At 36.7% G+C, this 23136-nt stretch overlaps 1 protein-coding gene across 2 annotated transcripts in view; it reads left to right on the forward strand.

Moving 5' to 3' along the window:
* Positions 1-2951: 2951 nt before the first annotated feature.
* The window catches only part of KLHL24 (kelch like family member 24), a 33550-nt gene continuing 13365 nt past the window's right edge, over positions 2952-23136 (forward strand). The window contains exons 1-5 of one of the 2 annotated variants that reach the window (XM_010976212.3): positions 2952-3095; positions 8490-8531; positions 11466-12446; positions 20200-20384; positions 21309-21427. In XM_010976212.3, the coding sequence (XP_010974514.2) occupies positions 11527-12446; positions 20200-20384; positions 21309-21427 (1224 nt within the window). In that variant the 5' untranslated portion in view covers positions 2952-3095; positions 8490-8531; positions 11466-11526. Of the gene's footprint in view, positions 5543-8489; positions 8532-11465; positions 12447-20199; positions 20385-21308; positions 21428-23136 lie in introns of both variants that reach the window. The other variant, XM_064493257.1, reaches the window with a different exon arrangement.

The following is a 23136-nucleotide window of genomic DNA, read 5'->3' on the forward strand; positions in this document are numbered from 1 at the left end:
ACTTCAGGTGCAAGAGACCTAGAGCAGAGGCAGGGAGGGTGGAAAGTGTTCGGTATGTTTGAGTGATGATTTACTATGTCCCAACTGTTGTCTGCGTAGGGAAGAGGAGCAGGCTGGAGAGAGAAAAAGAATGGCTGGAGGATCTATGGATGCTTGGCCACCTTCAAATCTTAAAGCTGTCAGGATGCTCTGGAGAGCAAAACAAGGGCTTCCATGTGGTATTGCAAGACAGAATACGGAACAATACGCTATATCCCAAAAAGGAGAGGAATAGATCTGAAGACCCTCTGGCTCCGCTCACTCCAAGTAGCTGCCTCCTTCAAATGACAAGCCGACCCAGACTGTAAACACTGCATAAAATAAGTCATGTTACAGTCTCACTCAGTTTCAGCAGACTGCCCCTGGACTTGACAGCTCTGCTTCTATTTCAGTACAAGATGAGGAAAAGGCTGACTGTGGGCATACTTACTGGTTTGAGGGGTCAGCATAACTCTCAGGGTCACTGATTTGTGGGGTAGGCATAACTTCCAGGGTTTACCAATGCTGAAACCACCTTTATTCTGGTGGCTGCCTGAGGAGCTCCCAGACCCACTAGGAGGCCCCTGCCTGTCTCCAGGGCTGCTGTCCTGTGGGTCCCCTCACTCCCTTCCACTCTCAGAGTTGTGACTGATCACCATGTACTCATCTGCCCCAGGAGAGTCTGAGGACCTTATCCTGCAGGCCAGCCCAAGTGGATCCCAGGGGGTCTGGTGGCACCTTTTTTCTCTCAAGTCCCCCTAAACTCAAGAAGTAGAGATTACTCCACCAGTTAACAGACACATATTGAACATCTACTATGTGTACTGCAACACAAAATGAATAAGACATGATCCTTGACCTCAGGGGTTTCACAGAGTACTCATTTGGGAAAGGCATGCAAATACAGTTGACCCTTAAACAAGGGCTTGAACTGCACAGATCCACTTATATGTGGGTTTTTTTCAGTAGTAAATACTACAGTACTACACCAGCCAGGTTTGGTTGAATCTGTGCATGTGGAACCAGGGATACGGAGGACCCGGGTATGTGGAGGACCGACTATAAACTACGCAAGGATTTTCAGCTGCACAGAGGATCAGAGCCTCTAACCCCTGTGTTGTTCAAGGGTCAGCTGAAAATGTGGGCTGGGAAGGAGGTAAGGACGGGCTGCTGTGGGAAGACAGAAGGGAGATACCTAGCCCAGAGGGCAATGAGGAGGAATAGAGGGTTTCCTAGAGAAAGGACCCACAGGCTGACTCCTGGAAGGAAGAGCAGGAGCTAGCTGAGTGAATGGGGTGAAGGGAAGGAAGAGGCATAAGAGGCATAGGGAACAGGATACAGATGGGAATAGCCTGGAGCAAGAGTACTTTGAGCAACTGTGGGAAGTTCATTGAGGCTGATGTTCAGGCTGCAGAGGTGGGCCCAAGGGTCCATCCAGAACAACCTTAGAAGTACTGTCAGGGAGTTGGGACTTTATGACAGCAGTGAAGACCTACCAGGTGCTTAGCTGCCTGCCTACTCCAGGAAAAATGAAAAGCCACCCAAGAAAGGAAGTTGCATGTTGTTTAACTTAGAGTTGAATAATAAATACATAATCTTAATAACATAAACATTAACTATTTAACCAGAAATTTATGACATTGGAAGGATGGGGGATAGGGATGACAGCTTCCTTAATAGGAAATAGCCACACATTATACAGAAAGATAAATGTAAATATCAGAGTAGCTCAAATAGTTGAAAGTGGTTGCTTCTGGAGAATCAAGAATGAGAAGAGTGGGAGACAGGACTACTGTTGTACTACTAGACTTGTAATATTTAGCCTTGTAAATACACTTTTTAGAAAGATAATTGTGTACCTATATTAATATAAAAAAAGTTATTTTTTTAAAAATCTATGTGTTAACCCCAGCTTCACTGCATAATAACTGAGTGACCAGGGCCAACTCTTTATGCTTTCTGTGGCTAAGTTTATTTACCTGTAAAATGGGATAATAACACTATCTTGCTATGTTATTATGAAGAGTAAAGGATATATGAAAAGTGTCTAGCACTGAGTCTGGAGCTTAATAGAAATTCAATAAATGGTAAGTATTTTCGTTTTTAAAAAACAGATGGAAAAGAGAACCAAAAAGCATGTCTAAAAGGCCTGGACACAAGCCTTCTATACTATATACACCTCTGATCATAGGAACACACGCCCTTATGTAACAAAGGCATGGCTATATTCATAAGGTATGGAAGAAAGAGAAATTATAATTCTGATATCAGAAACCAAAAACTAGTTAAATGTTTCAAAATCTAGAGGTATACTCAACCTTGGAAAAAATATTTGCAGAAACAAAAAGACAAAATAATGTCCTTTGATGACTCTGCCTCAGAAAACAGGGATTTGCGACAACTTTTTCTGATTTGCATGTACGTTTAAAATAAAAAGGTAACCCAGGATGATACAAGTGACAGTAACAGATTCACAGAGAAAGCTGGTTTCCCTGTGCCGTCTGGCTACCAGGGTTCAGTCCCTTTCATTTCTTAGGCCCTCAGATTTTCCGATTGTATATGAAGGAGTCAAATAAAAAGGTCTCTAAACCTAGTCCCAAATTCCAGGGTTCTGAGAATTCTTGGTTATGTGCTTTTGCCTTGGGACGTGGCAATAAACATACGACTCAGGTCTCTCACTAGCCTCCTAACACGGATGCATTTCCTTAACCTACCTCTGCCTAAAATAAAGTGTTTCCGAATCAGCATTCCTTGGATTGGATCTCTCACTCCTGGCACCCAAAACCCGCCCTAGAGCGGGAAACCCAAAGCGGCCCTGGCGGCTACCCCCAGAATGGGAACTACATCTCCCAGGGTGCCCCGGGGCAGGGGCGCCCACTCGGATTGGCCAGGGGTCCGTGACGCTCAGTGTTTTGGCCCGGGCGGTCACATGTTTCCTTTGTTGTGAGCTGCGGAGAGACTGGTGGCTCGAGGAGACGCCGGCGCCAGAGAGAGCGCAGCGCCGCCGGCCGCTAAGGGACTGCGGGGGCCGGCGCTGCAGTCCACTACTGCTGGCCGTTTCCAGCCTTCGTGGAGAGGTACCCGGGGATGACAGCTCCGGGACCGGCCGAAAGACGAGCAACCGGCCAGAGCTGGGGGTGGAGGGTCGGCCGAGGTCCCGACCACGGGGGTGTCTGCAAGGGGGAAGCCATCGGCGGCCGGCCTCTCGGAGTCAGACGCGGGGTCTGAGGAGAGATTGCAGCTGAGGCTGCCGGGCCCCTATCTGGGGCGAGGCGGTCTCCGGGGCCTCCCTGGGAGTCTTCAGCCCCGGTTCCGTAACCACACTCTGAAAGGAAGGGCACCCCCGCCTCCTGGCAATGCCGCCCCGGAACCGCGGCGCTGCTGGCGCACCCGCTGGGGGCGGGTTGGGAGGGGCATGGCCGCCGGGGCCGGGGGTGGCAGGTGTGGGTCACCCTGCCGCCTCGGGGACCCGGGCAGCTGGAGGACAGGGCTGGGGAGATGGATACCGCATGTTGCCGATGGGCTTCGAACGGGCCGCTGCTTTTTTTTTTTTTTTTTTAATTGAAGGAAGGTCTGAGTATGCGAAAGTCTCAAATAAAGCCTTCCCTTTTGGTGGGAGAGGCCGTTTAGTTCTGACGGGGAGGACTGACGGGGTCAAGGTGGGTCCCAGGGCTGGGGGCCAGAGAAGCCCCATTAAAGCGGTTGCGAAATATGCTGGGCTCTGTCACCTGACCGTTACGCCCGCCCCCACCGCCCGCGAGCCTTTGTTTACCACCGCTCGCCGCGGGGCCCGCGCCGGGAGCCCGGCCCTGGAACGACAGTCCCCGGGGAGCTGAGGCGGGCGGGGTAGCGGGCGTTCCGCCGGCTGAGTCCCAGCCTAACCACCCCACCTTCCCACCACTCCAGGCCTTGGTTTCTTAATTTAGTTCCTAATGGCCCCGCCTCCAGGTCCTGTACAGTCGGAGCGAAGACTGTTAACACAGCGGGGATTGGGGGCCTGCGGCGGCTTGCAGGCGGGACGACGGGGCGAGCTTCGAGTGTTTATTGGCGGGTGTCTTGTCGCTAGGTGGACTTGCCCTAGCAGTTCTTCCCCGCCCCCTTGAAGGTGATCTGGAGGACGCGCGAGAGCGCGCGCTCGCCTCTCGCGCAGCTGCTGCCGGAGTGGAGCCGGCGGCGCGCGCTCCCGCTCTGGAGGATTCGAGCGCAAGGCCCAGCAGCCCGGACATCCTTTGGTGGCCTCCGCGGCTTCTGCCTGAGTGTGTAGGCAGTTCTGGGGTCCGCAGCGGACCGCAGCCGCGGCCGGCCTTCGGAGGACCGGCAGATTAGCCCTCTTTAACTCGTGTGGCCTCATCTGCCCAGATAGTGGAAGAAAGTCCTCAGGCGAATTAGTTACTGCCTGTTCGGTAAACAAAGTTTAAATAGCTAAATAAGGCCTCTAACGCTGCATATTAGAGTGCCTCACAGTCACCTCTGAGGCAGTGACTAGTAACAGTTCATTCTAGTGGATTTTAATAATTAATCACTTGCTCTCTTGAGCAGCCTTTTAAAATCGTGTCTTAATATTTGCAGTTACAGACTTTAGATCCACCAGGTGAGGTTGGTTTTTATTAAAGACTAGGATGTAAAATTAGAATTGTATTTTTAAAAGAAATACCTTGAAGATATCCTGAAAAAATAAGATTCTTACATACTCTGGTTTAGATGAGTTGTTTCCTTGTTTGAGGGATTATAGCTCACTCTTCTATGACAGTAACAAAATCTGTATGAACAATCATTTTAGTCATAGTGTGTTGAAGATTTTCCTAATCTCTTAAATTAATAGGGTGCTTGGGTTTTGTGAGATTTCCTTTTCCTTATAAATCTGTAGGTATTCATCCAAGACAATGCATCTCTGTAGCAGGTAGATTGTGCTCCCTGGCCGAAGCAGGAATTGAATATGAACAGTTCTCATTGGTTATGCATTCTTAATTTATTTTTAAAATTGAAGTTGGGATGACTACAGCAGAAGGAGCAACTTCTGTGATCCCAGACTGTCTCATCGCTTGTGCATTGAAGGCATATAGTGTTTCTAAATAAGTACAAGATGCAAACCTCTAACCTTTTAAAAAAAATAAAACCACTGCTCATAAGCCTGCTTGTCCAGACAAAGCCTGTGACTTGCAGTTATTTTTGTGTATACTTTTCTCTTACCTAGGAATTTGGGACACTTTTTTTCAATAAATATTTAGGTATGGACTGTATAATGAAAAATATAAATAAAACATCCTCATAATGTATTCTCATAAATATGTGAAATGTATAAGTATATACAAATTATGTTTCTGTTGTGGCTGAAACAGAGTATGTGGCTCCTTGACCACTGTTGACATTTTAAAACCCATATTCTTTCTCCTGTTAAAAACGCAATAGCTAAAGTAGCTTTTTAAAATTAAACAATTTGTTACTCTTCCTAAATTCATCACCCAGGGGCTACAACTTTTCAGCATTTGGTAAATCTTAAAGTCTACTAAACTGATGTTTAAAGGTGATTAGGCTTTGCTCTTTACTCAATGGTTTCTAAAACTCACTTCTGTACATAATTTGTGTTACCACTAAGGTAAATAAAGATCACTGACTTACAAGTGCTTTTATACATAGGGAAGTCATCTAAAATACTAGATTTCAAACTTGTCAAGTGGCACAGAACTGGGTAGTGTTCTTGCATATTTAATTAATTCTAGTAAGAGAACCAAAACCTATTCTGCTAAAAGAAATGATACTATATTATATATCTATAGGTCTTAAGATTTTAAAATAAAACAATGTATTAAATACCTAAAAGAAACATGTTTCTAGTAGGATGAAACCAAAGGACATTAAGTTTAGGTGTCAAGTAGATTCAGTAGGGCTGCCTTATACCAGGTGTTAATTCTTGTGATTAACTTTTTCTTCCTCTAGGGGTTGGGGAGTATTAGTAGCTAAAAGTTTTAAAGCAAGGGAGAGAAACACTGAATGGAGAAATTCAAAATTTCTGTTCTGAGATTTAGGAGAAGACATTCTTTTTTTACTTATAGAACCATAATAATTTAGTCTGACACATAGTTTAAGCACTCCTAAACTTTCATTGTCAGATACCTCTTACTTCTTTTTCTCATTAATCAAAGTAATAATATATTAACTATTTGAGGTTCTAGTAAACAAGGGATAATCACTTGCTGTAATTCTAGACAAATTTAAAGTTTTTGATATCTTGTGGATGAGTATGTTCCTGGTGGTTTCATTAAAAAATTAGAAATACTGAAAATAGCAGCTTGAAGACTGGACTTTAAATATTACATTTGTAAAATTTGGCTTGGGAACCACTAATCCAAAAGTTGAGGTTTAAATTGAAAACTGAAGAGTATAAATTTACCATTTTTTTAAAAGTGGTCATTAAATAGAATGATTCAAATAAATCAGCTTTTGAGAAAATGTGGTGAAAATGTCTGAAATTTATTTTTTAAACTGCTTGATTTCAGACAATTCCATGTCAAATATAATTTTCTAGTTATTTTTAAATAATAGGTTTAATATGTTACAATTGTTTTCTGGCTTCTTTGGAGTTACTGTATATCTTTAAAGATAAACCTCTTCTTGATTAGTCTTTTTGCTCTTTCTGCTATGTTGTTCTTCAAAGTTCGGTTTGAGAAAATGGAGTAGTGTAGAGCATAGCATGTGGCAGTTCATTACTGAAAGTTGTAGGGACCATGTTAGTCAAAATGTTGGTTTCCTTTGCTATCTGGTTTTTATTAGTCTTTATAAGCCCTTCACTAATGCATACTATCTTTAAGGCTGATAGTAACTACTTTCTTTGTATACGGTTCCTGCATTCTAAAGGAAAAATAAGCTTGATTGCAGTACAACTACACTTTAAGATCAATTCTGACATTATGTATCTCCTTTGGACTTTGTACTCTGACCTTCTCTGTCCCTTGCCCTTACCTATTAGGTTAGTGAGTATTACCTAAAAACCCTGCAGAAAATGCCCAGGTGAATTGCCTTGTCCTTCTACTCCTTAAGGTTTAATTCTAGACTAGATCAGTCATGAGAGAATCTATTCCAGTTTGCACCTGTGTTTTCTGCTAGAGAAACACTGAGAATTTGAATCTATTTTAGTATCAATCTTGAAGTTCTTGTTTGAGTCTAATCTTAGCCAACCCCACAGAGTCTAAAATTGGATCTGAATCCAGTATTTACCACCCCAGTGCGAGACAGAGAGTAGGCTCTCTAGAATTGTTTCTTGATTGACCTGAACCCCTGCATAGGCTCAGGATCTTACTGTTTTATTGGGAAGAAACACTTAACTTAGCTAGGACTAACAATTCCTCAATTTGACCACATTGAAATATTCTTTACCAAGCTAGATTGACTTCTGCAAATAAGGAAATAAGCAAGATAACGTTCACTTCACAATCAAAGCAGAAAGGGCTATAGAGATATGTGTTTGTATATACATGTAGAAAAAAATCAGTAGTCCATATCTTGGCTTTCCGGATCAACTTTTGAATTCGCCTAAACTTTAGATTTATGAATTCTATTTATAGATGTCTAGGCCAGAAACCAGAACCACTTGTGTTTAAATACTGTTGGTATTCTGTGCACAGTTCAAGGTTCTAGTATTCTCCTTTAAGCATTCCTCTCCCCTTCCACCAAGGGGAAAAAAAAAGGTGCTGAATTGGTTGGTTTCTACAACCCTATAAGGATCAACAAAACAGAAGAAATATGCATTTATATTCTAAAAGATTTAAACAGGGAACGATATTCAATATCTTTTAATAGCCTTTAATGAAAAAATAATATGAAAACAAACATATGTATGTATAAGCATGACTGGGACATTGTGCTGTACACCAGAAATTGACACATTGTAATTGTACTTCAATTTAAAAAATTATTATTATTGTTATTATTTGATAAGCATGGTGACTCTATATGGATAATCTGGATAACTAAGAATTAAAAACTGGAATTTTGGGGAGAATTTCTCGAATTGATTTCATAGTTATATAAAATATAATGACTGAACAGTTTGCTTTTGGTAATATTGATAGACCAACTCAGAATTATTTAATGGCCCCAAACTCAGATGAGGCATCAGTTACCAGACACTCTTCAAATATCCATTGCAGAATTATCATAGGATACATGTTTTTAATGCCACCATTAGCTTGCTGTTGACATGAATATTTGTTTACTCATCTTTCACTCAGGAAACCTTACTGCAGGATAAAATCATCAAGTAAGGGAGTTGATAAACTGATTTAGATATAAAATAGCATAAAATTATTAATTTGCTTAAAGAAATTGTTATTCAGTATTGGTTTTCTAAGCAAAAGTAAACTTCCAGTCAGAAACTGAAATTTAACACTTTTCAACATGTTAGTAACTAATGCTAATTACACATGAAGTGATTACTACCTGATTTATATGTTGATGTTCTCCATTTATTTTAGGTGTGGAAAAACTGGGGCTTTGATCAAGCAAATGCTGAAAAGGTATTATATTTATAATATTTATAAACTCTCTAAACATTAGAAAGTACAAGTCATTTTCCTTTAACCAGGGATCACTTATGCCATCAGAGGAACAGGGAACAATTCTATTCTCAAGATCATGTAGAAAGGCAGCACCACAGACATTTCTGTTATCAAACAAAGCATTTACACACTCCTTTCTACTCCTCTCGAATATCCTCCATCCCTCTTCTACCTTTTTCTCCAGTCTTAGAGACAGTACAGGAAGTAAGTTATCTCCACTCATTTTTCTGGGACATGGGCCAAAAACATGTAATTTTAAATCTACTTAGCAATGAGAAACTAGGTCTATAACGTTTATGAGTTCCGCAGTTGGAAATAAACCCTAAAGTACCCTTAACTAGAAGAATCTTTCTCTTAAAAATCTACCTTTCAAATGAGAGTTTAGCTCCTGAAGAAAATGAGGGAGAGAAAGGGATACTAACTTTTCTAGGCAAGTCATGTGACTTTGGCAGTCAGTCATTCAGAGTCTGGTCACCCTTGAATCCACTAACTTACATAGTTATAACTTTTAGTCGTTATATTTCTTTGGAACAAATGTTTTCTCTTGTTTTGTCCAGAGAAGCCTACTTAGTTGCTGTTTTTTTCCTGATAGGAATAATGATGCTTTGATATTTGCTAAATTTTTAGAAGAATTCAGTCTGTAATTTTACGTTTCATTTGCTTGATTGTTTATGAGTTCATTTATGATAAATCTTAAACCTATATTAGATGCTGTACTTTGAGATGTGGTTAAGTGTGTCTTTAAATTTTTAACCATTACTAGTTGAAATAAAATACTTTGTGTAAAATGGGAAAATACAGTCTAGTGAATTACACCTGAAGCCCAAAAGATACACTCTGAAATGCATCTCCTATTCCTGATAAACTCCTGTGCAACTCATTTATTTTGTCATCAATATAAAGAGTTTATATTTCGTGCTGTTGTGGACTGCTTAATAGGAGAGTTCTCAGAAAGACCAGGCTATCCAAAAAGCCAGGCAAAAGTGGTTTGGAAGGAAATAGCCCAGATCTGTGAGATAGCCTCTTTTATGTACAAAGCAGTAAACAAATATCTTGTTGCTGTTGAATATTTTGTAACAGCAGGTGATTTTATAGCTGTTCTTATTCAAGATTTTCCATTCTACATTGGGTAAAGCAGTTAGAGACCTGTCAGTTAACAATCAAGGAAAATAGCCATGAGAATTAAGGGGCAGAAAACAGCATAAAAAACCCTTAACTCATAAAAAATTTTAATCAACCTTACTATTACAACTCATTCAATATGCTACCCCCAAATTTATCAAATACAATGAGATAACAGATAACAAATACCAGATACAGTAAGATTATTGGATATAGAAAGCAGAGTACTTTTCATTTGTTTTCTTACTTGTCCCTTTTAGCTAAAAGGGAAATTCTTAGTACTTGCAGTATGTTATTTTGTTTTGCAGTCTGAATAAATTTTCGTTTAAACATTAAGAAAACAAAAATGTATGGAGGCAGAAGTCTCAAGATTTTTGTCGTTAATGCCAGTAATTATTTCACTAGTCAAAAACAATGGTTTGAATTTTAATGCCAGTAATTATTTCACTAGTCAGAAACAATGGTTTGAATTTTTTAAATCTGAAATGCAATAAGAATTTAAGTTAAATAAGCTGATTTGAAGAATAAGTTCTTGACTTGGGAAGCTGATTTGTGACTAATTCAACTATATTTTTAATTTAGATTAAAGCTTTAAGATTAAAGTATGAGTTATATGTCATACCACAGTTTATATTTATTATAATTGAATATTTATCACTTGCAACATTACCCGCTTTGAACTTTTTACAGTTTCAATAATAAAAAATTGACATTCAAGCACAGTAGTCATGTCTCTTCTATGGGAGATAGATTTCTATAAAATGAACTGTTATTGAGATAATAACTTCAGATTAAAAGCATATTTGAGATTTGTGCTACTGCCTGTATACAGAAGCTTGGAATTTGAAAGTGCATATATGTACATTATAAGCGAGTTTTTTTAATTTCACCCAGACATGTGTTCATGTGCTTGCGGACATGCACACGCATGCATGGACAGCCTTAACCCAAGAAATTGGATAACCTGCAAGGAGACAAATAAATCACTTAATACTTTGGCATATGTGACTCCTTTGTTCTGTGCCTAGATGCACTGATACTTAAATTTTTCTCTTTTCTTTGCAAATGTTTTGATACCTGCTTTTCACTTACTGTCTGGTTAATACTTCCCGGTGTCATTAAACAGTCTATATAATTTTTAATGGCCGCATAGACTATGTTCCATCATTATATACACTGTGATTTAATACCCTATTGATGGGTATTTAGGATGTTTTAAGTATTTTCTATTAATACAGCATTGAATATTTGTAGATAAATCTTTCCATATGATCCTGATTATTTCTTTAGGATAGATTGCTAGAAAGGGATTTGCTCAGTCAAAAAAATACATATTTTTAAAAGCCATTAATGGATGTACCCGAATTCTTCTCTAGCAACACACTATATTAAGATAATAAACATTTATATTAGGATTCTGAATATAGTCAAGTTCTGTGTCTTATAGCATTCTGACTTAACTCTACATTCAATAGTTGAAACCCATTTGTATAAAGGGGAAACTTAAGGTTATCAGTAATTCACAAAGTACATAGTATCCTTTCAATTGGCGGGGTGGTGGTTTAAAGAGTACTATTGCAAATTACCTCTAATATTCTAATAGTATAAATTTTTATTCATCAATTTTTATTAAGATGAGATAGTACTCTATACCCTGTATGAAATATATTAATTATGTGATTTTGTTATACTGTTTACATCAAAATGAAATTATATAATTTTACTGAACATTTTACATATTGAAATGTTTTAATTTTTTTTAATTTTTAGCTACATAAAGAAGATCCATAACAGTTATTTCTCAACAATTATATAGTCAACTGATGTAACAATGGTACTAATATTGGGACGAAGACTAAACAGAGAGGATCTCGGGGTGCGTGATTCACCAGCAACAAAGCGTAAAGTTTTTGAAATGGACCCTAAATCTCTGACAGGCCGTGAGTTTTTTGACTTCTCTTCAGGATCATCCCATGCTGAAAACATACTTCAGATATTTAATGAATTCCGAGATAGCCGCTTATTCACAGATGTTATCATTTGTGTGGAAGGAAAAGAATTTCCTTGCCATAGAGCTGTTCTCTCAGCCTGTAGTAGCTACTTCAGAGCTATGTTTTGTAATGACCACAGGGAAAGCCGAGAAATGTTGGTTGAGATCAATGGTATTTTAGCTGAAGCTATGGAATGTTTTTTGCAGTATGTTTATACTGGAAAGGTGAAGATTACTACAGAGAATGTACAGTATCTCTTTGAAACATCAAGCCTTTTTCAGATTAGTGTTCTCCGTGATGCATGTGCCAAGTTCTTGGAGGAGCAACTTGATCCTTGTAATTGCTTAGGGATCCAGCGCTTTGCTGATACCCATTCCCTCAAAACACTCTTCACAAAATGCAAGAATTTTGCATTGCAGACTTTTGAGGATGTGTCCCAGCATGAAGAATTTCTTGAGCTTGACAAAGATGAACTTATTGATTATATTTGTAGCGATGAACTTGTTATTGGTAAAGAGGAGATGGTTTTTGAAGCAGTCATGCGTTGGGTCTACCGTGCTGTTGATCTGAGAAGACCATTGTTACATGAGCTCCTGACACATGTGAGACTCCCTCTGTTGCATCCCAACTACTTCGTTCAGACAGTTGAGGTGGACCAATTGATCCAGAATTCTCCTGAGTGTTATCAGTTGTTGCATGAAGCAAGACGGTACCACATACTTGGGAATGAAATGATGTCCCCAAGGACTAGGCCACGCAGGTGAGAAGACTGTTTATAAATTAACTACAACATAATTAACAAAAGCTTTCGTTTTTAAAATATTTTAAAACCTCCTGAGTATAATCTCAGTGTAGTCATTTATATGTATCGTCTACATGTGACTTTATATAATTTAAGATTTGTTTTAGATTATAAATTATTAGCATTTCTCTCCCAGTGAAGACTAGATTCAACAGTAGCATGTTTTGTTACACTGTTTTTCTGAGCTATGAGAGGGTATTTCAAAGGGTCTTTGCAACTATGCATTTTTCAAACTATTTCTTCTAATTTTTCCTAACCTTTATAGGGTCCCAAATCATTCCACTTTTCTTTCCGAAGGGTCTTTGGATATAAAGGAACTAAAGATTTTATTAGACTCTGCTGGACTGCCTCTACTTATAAAAAGCAATTTGCACATTTACAGACTAACCTTTTTCCTAACCAACAACATGAAATATAGAGGTGAAGTAAGTAAGCTGGTATAGACTGAGTGGATCCTACGATGTAAAACCCAGGTTTCAGATCTTTCTTACTGCCACAGTTACTGGATTTAAAAAGCCTATAGATTTTAATTCATAAGCTATAGAAAAATAATCTCTATGCCTTAGTAATAGAAGGAGTAATAGTAAACATTTTCTTGTGAGCAAAAAATGGCTATTGTGAGAAATATTATAGTAAAGAATCTTAAATATCTTTCTAACAAAACTGACTTTTTGTGTTTGTGGTAAAAAACACATAACAAAATTTACCATCCTAACCCTTTTTAAGTGTACTGTTCAGTAGTAAATATATTCACATTGTTGTGAAACTGATGTTTTTTTCCCACACAATCTCTACTTTTCCTATAAATTTACTGTAGCATTGCTCTCAAACCACATTTTTAACGTTGATTTTGATTATCATTATTTTGGAGTGTGATTAAAATTCAGCATATTGTGAGATAGCATGTCTTTAAAATGTACACTAGTTTGGATAAAGCAAAATTTAATCCATTTCCTCATATGTACAATGAGAACGATGATAAATAGTAACTTATTTCATTATGGTTTTGCCATTGAAACTATTAAATCCAATAATCCTTAAGGTGCTCTGCTTTAATCCCTCTTGAAACTCTTCCATTAGCTTCTGGGATACCATTTCCCTCATGGTCCCCTTCTCCAGCTACTCTTTTTCAATTCAATGGTTCTTTATCTAGTCTTTGAAATGTTGATATTCCCCTTGGTTCACATCTCATTGTCTTGCCTAATACTTTCCTAGATGATCTCATCTGTTGTCCTGGTTTTGATTACTGTGCATGCTATTGACTATCAAACCTCTGTCTCCAGCCCTGACTTGTTCTTTCATTCATTCATTCATTCAGCCAATGGTTTTTTTAAGATTATATTTATATATATGCACACATACTTTATATATATAATATATATAAATATATATAGTAGATGCATCTTTAAAACAGTAACATAGGCAAAATAACATCTCAAAGTTAAGAATAATTCTTTCATATTATTTAATATCCAATCCATATTCATATTTCCCCAATCTTTTCCAAACTGTTCTTTGAAGAATCTGGATCCAGTCCAGGACCACTCATTGCATCTGGTTATTTCCATGAAGTCTCTCGTTCCGAAACAGTTTCTTTTTCACGATTCTGACTTGTTGATGGGCATGTTGTCCAGGAAAATATCCCACTTTCTGTATTAGTCTGTTTACTTCATTATGCTGTCACTTAGCTGCATTAAGCTATGTATCCTGAAAACAAAGTTAGCTCGACAAGCTTCAGGTCAATGGAGACAAATTAAATATTTTTGGCTAGAATTCATTCTAAGTAATGTAAGTATCTCATTGCATCACATTAGGAGATACAGCATATCTGATTGTTTCACTACTAGTGATGCAAAGATTAGCTCTGGATTAGGGCAGTGACAGTCTGATCCCACCACTGTACAGTTGAGTTATAGTCCTCACATCATCCAGTGTTTCTTTAGTGTTTATCCTGTGCCAGATATTCTCCAGAGTTCAATTCATACTGGGTAGTGTACCTATACATACCCATGTGTCTCTTAAATGACAGAGAAAACCCCAAGGTACATTATATTAAAAACAGTGTGATGGCAATTTCCTAGAAAGGGGATATATTATAGGACGTAAGACCATGAAAGCTTTAATAATCTGCTTTGCCAGTTGTAAACCTTAGATACATAAAGAAAAAATAGTGGAGACCAGTCACAGAAGAAGTAAAGTTTAGGAATACTTGTCTTTTTATTAATATATATTATTGCAACTTTAAATCTCTATACTAATGTATAATACTGTTTTTAATAAACAAAGTGCAAGCCTCATGTCGTCTTGAGTACTGGCTTCAGAATCAGATAGGCCTAGACTAGAATCTGGCTCTATGTAACTAGTTAATTCTTTGACCTTGGGAGCACTTTAACTTCTCTATGTGTCAGTTTCTTAATCTGTAAAATAAGCATAATACCATATACTTTGTAAGATTGTTGTGAGGGTTAGAAATACCATGTGAAAAATGCATAACCTAGTATTTGACACAAAAATGCTTAATAAAAATTATTGCTGGTTTCATGGATAATCAAAATACATTTAAATTTTTGCTATCCTTTTACAGAATGGGAAATGTGGTTTGAGAGACAGAAATGTTAGCTATCAAATGGTTTATTTTAAGCATGAATTGTTCATATCTATGGAAAAAAATCTTTGCCACACTCCATTAAGCAATAGAGTTGGCTAGGATTTAATAAGTTCATCATTTTGAGTTTAATTGAATTGGTTAAGTACTTGTCTTTCCTAATACTTTCTACTACCGCTTATGATAATAATCCATTACTATATAATGAAAATAGGAACCTAATTACCATAATGACGACAAGGTTCAAGTTGCTATTGAATAAATCAATGAGAAGACTAAGGTTAAGACTTTTTAAGAAATAATATTTTAGAACTCAGTGTTCTGAATTTTTGTTTCAGTCCTTCTTAAGAGTGTTGATCTCCTATATCATCGGATGCGTGGTTTACCATTTTTACACATGTTAGTTCATTATTATTTTGAACTCATTTTTACATAAAAGTACTATATACATGTAAATATTCCTCTGCCTAACCCTTGGTATGTCAGTTCTCGTTCCCAAAGGATACCTCCCTGTTACATTCTTTGCATATATAAGTGGGTGGATGGGTGGGTGGGTGTGTGTGTACGTGTGTACACACGTATACATCCCCACTGTTTTTTATATAGATGGTAGTATACTTTACTCACAGTTCTGCATCTTGTCAATCACTTAAAAGTATCTTGGAGATTGTTCTATATCAGCACATATAGGTTTTCATTCTTTTATTTTTTTTACTTTTTATTATGGAAAATTTCAAATTCATTGTTTTTTAAAAGATGTATAGTACCCCACATATAGGTGCCATCATTTATTTAATCCATCTCTTAATGATGGACGTTTAGGTTGTTTCCAGATCTTTTCATTGCAGATAATGCTCAGTGAATATTCTTGTACATGTGTCTGATAATTTATAGCATGAATTACTAGAAGTGGAATTGCTCAGTCATAGGATATGTGCATTTTAAATTTTGGTAGATGTTGTAAAAATTGCCCTTCAGTTTATACTTCATTCAAAAATATGAAAACCCCTATTTCTCTGCTGCTTTGCTGACACAGCGCATCATTATTTTTGTAAATCTTTCTGGAATGTGAAGTGGCATCTCATAATTTTAATGTGCATTTCTTTAATGTGGAAGGTTGAGCATCTTTTCCTGAGTTGGAAAACCATTTGTAGGTTGGTTTTTTCCTGCAATTCATTGAACTCTAGTATATCAGAATTCTGATTGCAAGTAATTAAAACCAGCTCATCAGTGTAAACATAGAAGGGAGATAAGTGTATTTAAAGGGTACAGGAAGTCATTATCTTGAAGAACCTAAGGGCAGAAATTCAACAGGACTTCCAAGAAGACTAGAATAGGCTACTGAAAAGCCATCAGAAACCAAGCTGTGCCCTCTCTCTACCTCCTGCCTCTGCTTTTCTCTGCATATCTGCATCATTCCCTCTCACTAGTCTGGCTGAATATAGCCACTCATGGGTTTGGGGGTCTCTATATTACAAGTTCAGTCACTCAGGGAGATAAAATCTCTCCCTCTCGTGTAGGGAGATAATCTCTGATTCAGCTAGACAACCTTCTCTGGACAGTTACCTCTGGCCAGGGAGCAGGATCATGTAGCAGAAAAGTAGTAGCTGAAATTCTTGTCCAATATGTAAGAGCAGACAACCCAGTAGTGTCTATTAATACTAAGATATGTTTTTTTTCCTTTATTCTTTCTTAACTTGAGGTAAAGAGGAGGGGATAGAGTGATTTATGGTTAATTGGAGATAAAAAATAACACCTATATTCCTATCTCCAAGAGGTAACACTGTGGCACTTGACTTCATTCTTCTCTTTTATTGTCTACGAACTTATTATTTCTTTCACAGAGTTGTAATCTATTTCATAGTCTGCTGTTACGGTAAACGTATTTTCTTGATATGAAGCTACAGTATAGCACATAACCATCCCACCCACATTTAAACTCTTCCTGATTTTTTACTAGTAAGTGAGATGAAGACCTTTGTGACTATTTAAGCATATCTGTGATTAGTTCCTGATAATAAATTCTTAGTTAACTGCTGATTTTCAAGAGTAAACATTTTGAATCTTTGGATCAGTACAGCCATTCCCTTATAGAACCCATTCTGCCTGTTCAGTTTCAGGTGGAAAGCCTTACCACACAAGCTGAAACTTGTCCTTACAAAGTTTACAAAGCCATAAGGTTTGTGGCTGGCATAGCCTCTTAAGGGGTCATTTATAATGATGAACCATGACAGTGGTTCCTCTAGGCTCAGAAACTTTTTTTTTTTTTTTTTGCTACAGTAAGAATAGATCAGATTATTAAGGGCAGATTAGGGGCAGATTTAATGTTAATTATGAGAGACCAATTAACTTATCTTTTAGTTTATATAGATTTATTTACAATAAGAAATGGAACTGTCAAAAAGACTAGATATTAGGTCAACCTGTCCAGCATATTCTCTTACTATGAGCAAGTCACCAGTTGGGAAGCCAGAGTTTTCAAAGGTTGTTTGGCAAGAATGGAATCCAAACAGAGGGAGCTAGGAGATCTTTAGAACTAGAGTCCTCTCAGCTAGTATAGCTTGAGAAGGTCTCACCCACCATAAAATATTCTTACCAAAGAAATAGTAATGTTCAAGTTAGCTTAGCCAAGGTTTTTTCCTTTAGACAGTAACTTGAATGGACACAAAAAATGTGTCTGTGATTATTTATTTACTCTTTCATTCATTTGTTCATTCACTTATGTATTGCTGCTAGGGCTGACCAAGCCCCTCTTTTGATATATACTTAATACATGGAGTTTAGTAACTGTCACATCCTGCAGAGTAGAAAGCTATTCAGTCTCTTTAGGACTTAAAAGTCTCATATCTCTGTTTGAGTTCATTATTTTGGTTTGATGGCTTAGTTTTCAGATATTTTTGAGTCTTGGAATGGTAAATAGACTATATCACTAACACCTCTCCTTTTTCCCTTCCAACTTCTCACTATATGGAAACATTTCTTATTGTGTTTTTTTTTAATATATTCAGTTATTTTTCTTATTAACCAGAATCACCTTTTGACCCCTTTTTGTTGATAAAAGTTAGTTTGGCAGTTCATCTCTCTCTGGCATATTTCGCATTGATGATAAGAAGGTCTGTTTTCAGCTAGCAAGTCATGTATTTTACCTTTTGAGATTCTTAACTGAACCTGGTAATTGCTATACAGTTTGTTGATTTGGTTTAGAATGTCCTGTGGAGTTATAATTATTTTATCTTTTACATAAATCGAAGACTGTGATCTTTGATCTTTTCTCAAATTTATGATAAAAGAGAATGATGACTTTCTTTAAATGTTTACCATTGTAGAAAAAAAATAATTTGCTTGCCACACTTTCCTGGGAACAAATGATGAGACGTATGCTAAAGCAGCAAATATTTTTTATTTTGTAATAGTGGAAAATCATAATTTTTACTTTAAAAGATTAATAAAATAAAGTAACATTCACTCTAAAAAATAGATTACATAGGTATTCAGAATTTTATTCATTCTATAGTATCATCTTGGCTGCCTTTTTATTCTGGTCACCATTATCAGTTACAGCAACTCACTTCCTTTAAGGCAATCATTTTCCTGCCTGAGATAAGTATTTTTCTAAGCTCAAGAAATAGAAATAACAATTTTATTGAGTTAGTCTCTAATGAGAACACCAGACTTGTCTCTAATTAAGTTAAAAGCCATTTCATTGCAAATAAGACCTTCAGCGGAGGAAAAACTACTAGTTTGCTGATCCTTTCAGATAAATACACATAGCCTTTATTTAGTGGGACTAAATGTTTTAGCTGTTAGCTTTTTGTGCTGTTTTCTCTTCTTGTTCCAAGGTACAGAACAGATAGTATATGTTCATTGGGCTAAAAAAGTCTTGAAAAAAGCAATCAAGCAAGTTCAAGCAAAGGGAAAGTATAAAACAAGTAAAATGCTATAAGTAAAGTATAAAGCAAAATTCTATCAAAGTTCCATGTAGTAATTACCTTGATTTTCTATTAAAACAATTAGGAGTGATTGAACCCCAGTGACATTATTTAGCAATTTTTGGTTTTGTTCAATCAATAAGATAAGTCTGAAAACTATCACCTGGGTTTGTTTTAGAAGTATTTTAAGTGAGATTTTAGGAAATAATACTTCTACGGAAAGGAGGATAAATTAGTTATACTACTAAGCGTCCGGTGCTATCCACTATTTACTTTTAATATTTTCATTTTGGAATAATTTTGAAAATAATATTATTGATGATATTTGAGTCCTTCTGTTTTACTCTATGATGAGTTAGGATTATATAATTTGCTGGGTTCCTAAAAGTAATTTTTGTTGCATCTGTGAACAAAATTCTTTTCTACAATATGTATTTCTGATTTTATAAAGGAAAAGGTATGCCTGGCATGGACCAGGTGAATGATCGTTAGTTGGAATAGCTGCGATTAAGTGTAGTATAGCAGCTCTGTTAAAGGGATACAGCAATGTTGGTTAATTTTGTTTTTTTCTAGTGTAGTTATAAACTGTCACATTGACTAAAGCTACAAATCAGTTTTCTGATGTGGTCTTTTTGCTCTCCCCATTTAAGTAAGAGAAGGGGGATTGTTATGTTTGTCTTTGAGGGACTTAAAATTGTAGCACCCATAAAACACAATTACAAGACTTTTTCATTTCCATGAGTCTTAGGAACAAAAAGAAAAGGCTGGGATAGCTTTTGGTTTTTCCTGTCTCTATCTTAAATTTAAAGTACAAAGTAAAAGAAGCCAGTGATTAACGTAAACCTTAGTATTCCCTTAGTGCTCTTAAAAGTTGTCTTTTTCACTCTAAAAGTAGTCCATCATCATTTTGAAAATTTGTGTTGATAGAAAGGAGGAAGCCACACTTCAGAGAAAACTGTCATTAGCATTTTGGTATGTTCTCTCCAGACACATTACTTACATACTATTGATCAGACCTTCTTTACAATTTTTCATCTTGCTTTTTTCCTTTACCATTCTTTGTTATAAACTCTATTAACATTTTTAGTGACCACCCAACATTTTGTTTTTAGAATTTTAAATAATTTTGAGTGTATTTTAATTTATTATTTGTGCATTCTTATAATAATTATTTTAGGTCAACTGGCTATTCTGAGGTGATAGTTGTCGTTGGAGGCTGTGAACGAGTTGGAGGATTTAATCTTCCCTACACTGAGTGTTATGATCCTGTGACAGGAGAGTGGAAGTCTTTGGCTAAGCTTCCAGAATTTACCAAATCAGAGTATGCGGTCTGTGCTCTAAGGAATGACATTCTTGTTTCAGGTAAATAAAGAATTATTACAGTAGCTGCTTTTAATTTAAACACAGCTCGGCTATTTTAAACCATAACAGTGTCTCAAAAGGAAACAATGAAAGTGGATATACCCACTCTAGGTAGATCAGATTATAAAACAAATGACTTTTTGTCCTTAAAAACAGGCACAGGATGATGCAGAATGATTTCAAAAGATTCATCAGAAAATGCCTTAAACCGTGCCATATTTTAAGTGCTCTCAAATGCATATAGAATATGGCATAATTTTTTAAAGTTTTACTTGTTTAAGGAACAGTAAAGTGTGCAAAGTGAAAAGTACTCAGAATTAAGCATCTTCACCCATGTTTACTGAAATTCTCCCCAAAGTTTATGAAATAGAAATTTCCTTAAAATTCTTAACTTGAACTTTTTTTTTTACAATATGTAATGTTACCTCTAAAATCAAATAGATAGTAAAGTGACAGACTTATATAAAGTATAACTACAGTATCCATGGTCTGAAATGTGTTAATTAGTTAAATAATTTTACCAGCTTTGCAGATTACTATTTTACTACACATTGAACCACTGTACAATAGTATGCTTTTTAAAAAATGGATGATTTTTAAAATTTTTTCTAGAATAATTCTGTTGTTTGGGTGCTTCTCTTGTTTGACTCCTAAATGAAAAATCTTACGTACTTGTAAAATTCATAATCTGCCTTTTATTATTTGGGGCATAAAATTATTTCTTGAGATAACAGCTGACAAAGTTAAATCTGCTTTGTAGAACTATTTTTATTTAGCTTTAAGAGGGTCCTTGCTTAATTTATTGAGTTGAACCCTCGAATTCTTGGCTGGATGAATAAATCATTGTTTTCATTATCTATACCTTTGGCATAGATCCCTTGGTGGTATACATATTAGTGTATGTGCATTGCTTTGCATTTAAAGGTGGAAGAATCAATGGCCGTGATGTCTGGATTTATAACTCGCAGTTAAATATTTGGATCAGAGTTGCTTCTCTAAATAAAGGCCGATGGCGTCACAAAATGGCTGTCCTCCTTGGTAAAGTAAGAGAAACCACTTTTTATTCTTATTACTGGTACATGTCCAGAATAAATACCACAGATGAATCCTTCATTTTACTCACCCTCTGGGTGTTTTGGATTCAGACTGTATTTCCTTCCATTTCTAACCTCAGTACATAAACTGAAGATATAAACAGTTTGACACTGTACTTTTGAATGGATATTTTGTTCTCCCAATTTGCAATTCGTAGCAGTGCAGCACATTTCTCTTCTCATGCACCACTGGAGTCTAAATGCCTGAGAAGCATTGGAAAATGAAGGAGTTACATCAAGTACAAAAACAAGCCAATGTCTAATCCAAGCAGTCAGGCCAAGATATATTTATCTAGAGTGATATTATTTTATCTTATTTATTTGTACAGGTAGGGACAAAACAAGTAAGTGTTAAGATAAACTCACCAACATAATTTAAAGCAAACTTCTTATTGGCTACAGCTAATGAATATTTAAAAAAACCAATAATTTGATTCTGAACCATTCACTGTTCTTACAAACTTGAGAATCACTTGTGGACTAGTGGCTTCCAAACTTTTTAAGAGCAACTACACCCTTCTTTGAAGTTAAATCTAATATAAAAAGCCTTACATAAAACAGATAAGAATACAGCAGTGTACCAAGGGCTAACTTGGACTCTTTAACCTTTCCGTGCCTCCATCTGTATCAGCTCCTTGAAAGCCATCTCAAAATTAATGAGCAATCTAAGTGAAAACAGCACACTTGCTTGCACATTTTTTTTTTTTGGAGTATAGTTGATTTACAGTATTGTGTTAGTTCCAAGTGTACAGGTTAGTGATTCATATTTTAGGGCTTTGTTTGTTCATTTGTTATATTCCAGTATTGGTTATCACAAGATACTGGGTGTATCCCACATATATTTTTGACCAGTCCCCTAGTACCCCCTTCTAAAAACTTTGCTGCCTCTTAAGTCCTCCCATGAAGACATTTTAGAGCCACCAATGAGAAAGCAGAACTGCTCTTGTTGAAACAGATGATGCCAGGAACCCTTCCCACTCAGCCTTCTATCAGTTCTCATTCCCTCCCCTTGCCCCCAACAGATGCTTCTTGAAATCTCTAGTCCATGGAATACTAAAGTACAGTTTGAAAGCTACTGTTAATTCCTAAGGGTATTGATCTAGTGTGCTGCTGCTGTCGACAACACCAGTGAAATAATGAAGACCTTGAGATAGATGTAATGGAAATAAAATACTAATACAGAATATTTTCTAAAAACCACTGGTTTGTTAGTACCTACTATATTATATATGGTTTTGGTAGCTATACCTCAAGAATGACAAAATATTACTGGACAGGGACAGCTAAAATAATTAAGGGGTTAGAAAGAGATGAGGTCTGACTAAAAACATTATAGTCATTTTATCTGGACATACAAAGGCAAATTAAAATCACTGATGTCTCAAATATCATAAATGGATTGATGAACACAAATTTATTTGACAAATATTAGTATTTTTGACTTGAATATACCCAAAACCAGGAAGCACTAACTCAAGAAATAAAGGGAATCCTTCCTGCCTTACATAGCAAGTACTCAATTCATGGAAAACTATTATCCTAAAAATTATAGTATAGTCTGAATTCAAACCTATAAAGTCATTTAAAGTTATAAATGCTCTCTGTTAGGGAAACATAGGATGGTTTGGAATATAGTCAGAGCAAAAAGGAATCTTAGA

The sequence above is a fragment of the Camelus dromedarius genome, chromosome 2 (genome assembly GCF_036321535.1).
Source record: "Camelus dromedarius isolate mCamDro1 chromosome 2, mCamDro1.pat, whole genome shotgun sequence".
In the NCBI taxonomy this organism is placed as follows: Eukaryota; Metazoa; Chordata; class Mammalia; order Artiodactyla; family Camelidae; genus Camelus; species Camelus dromedarius.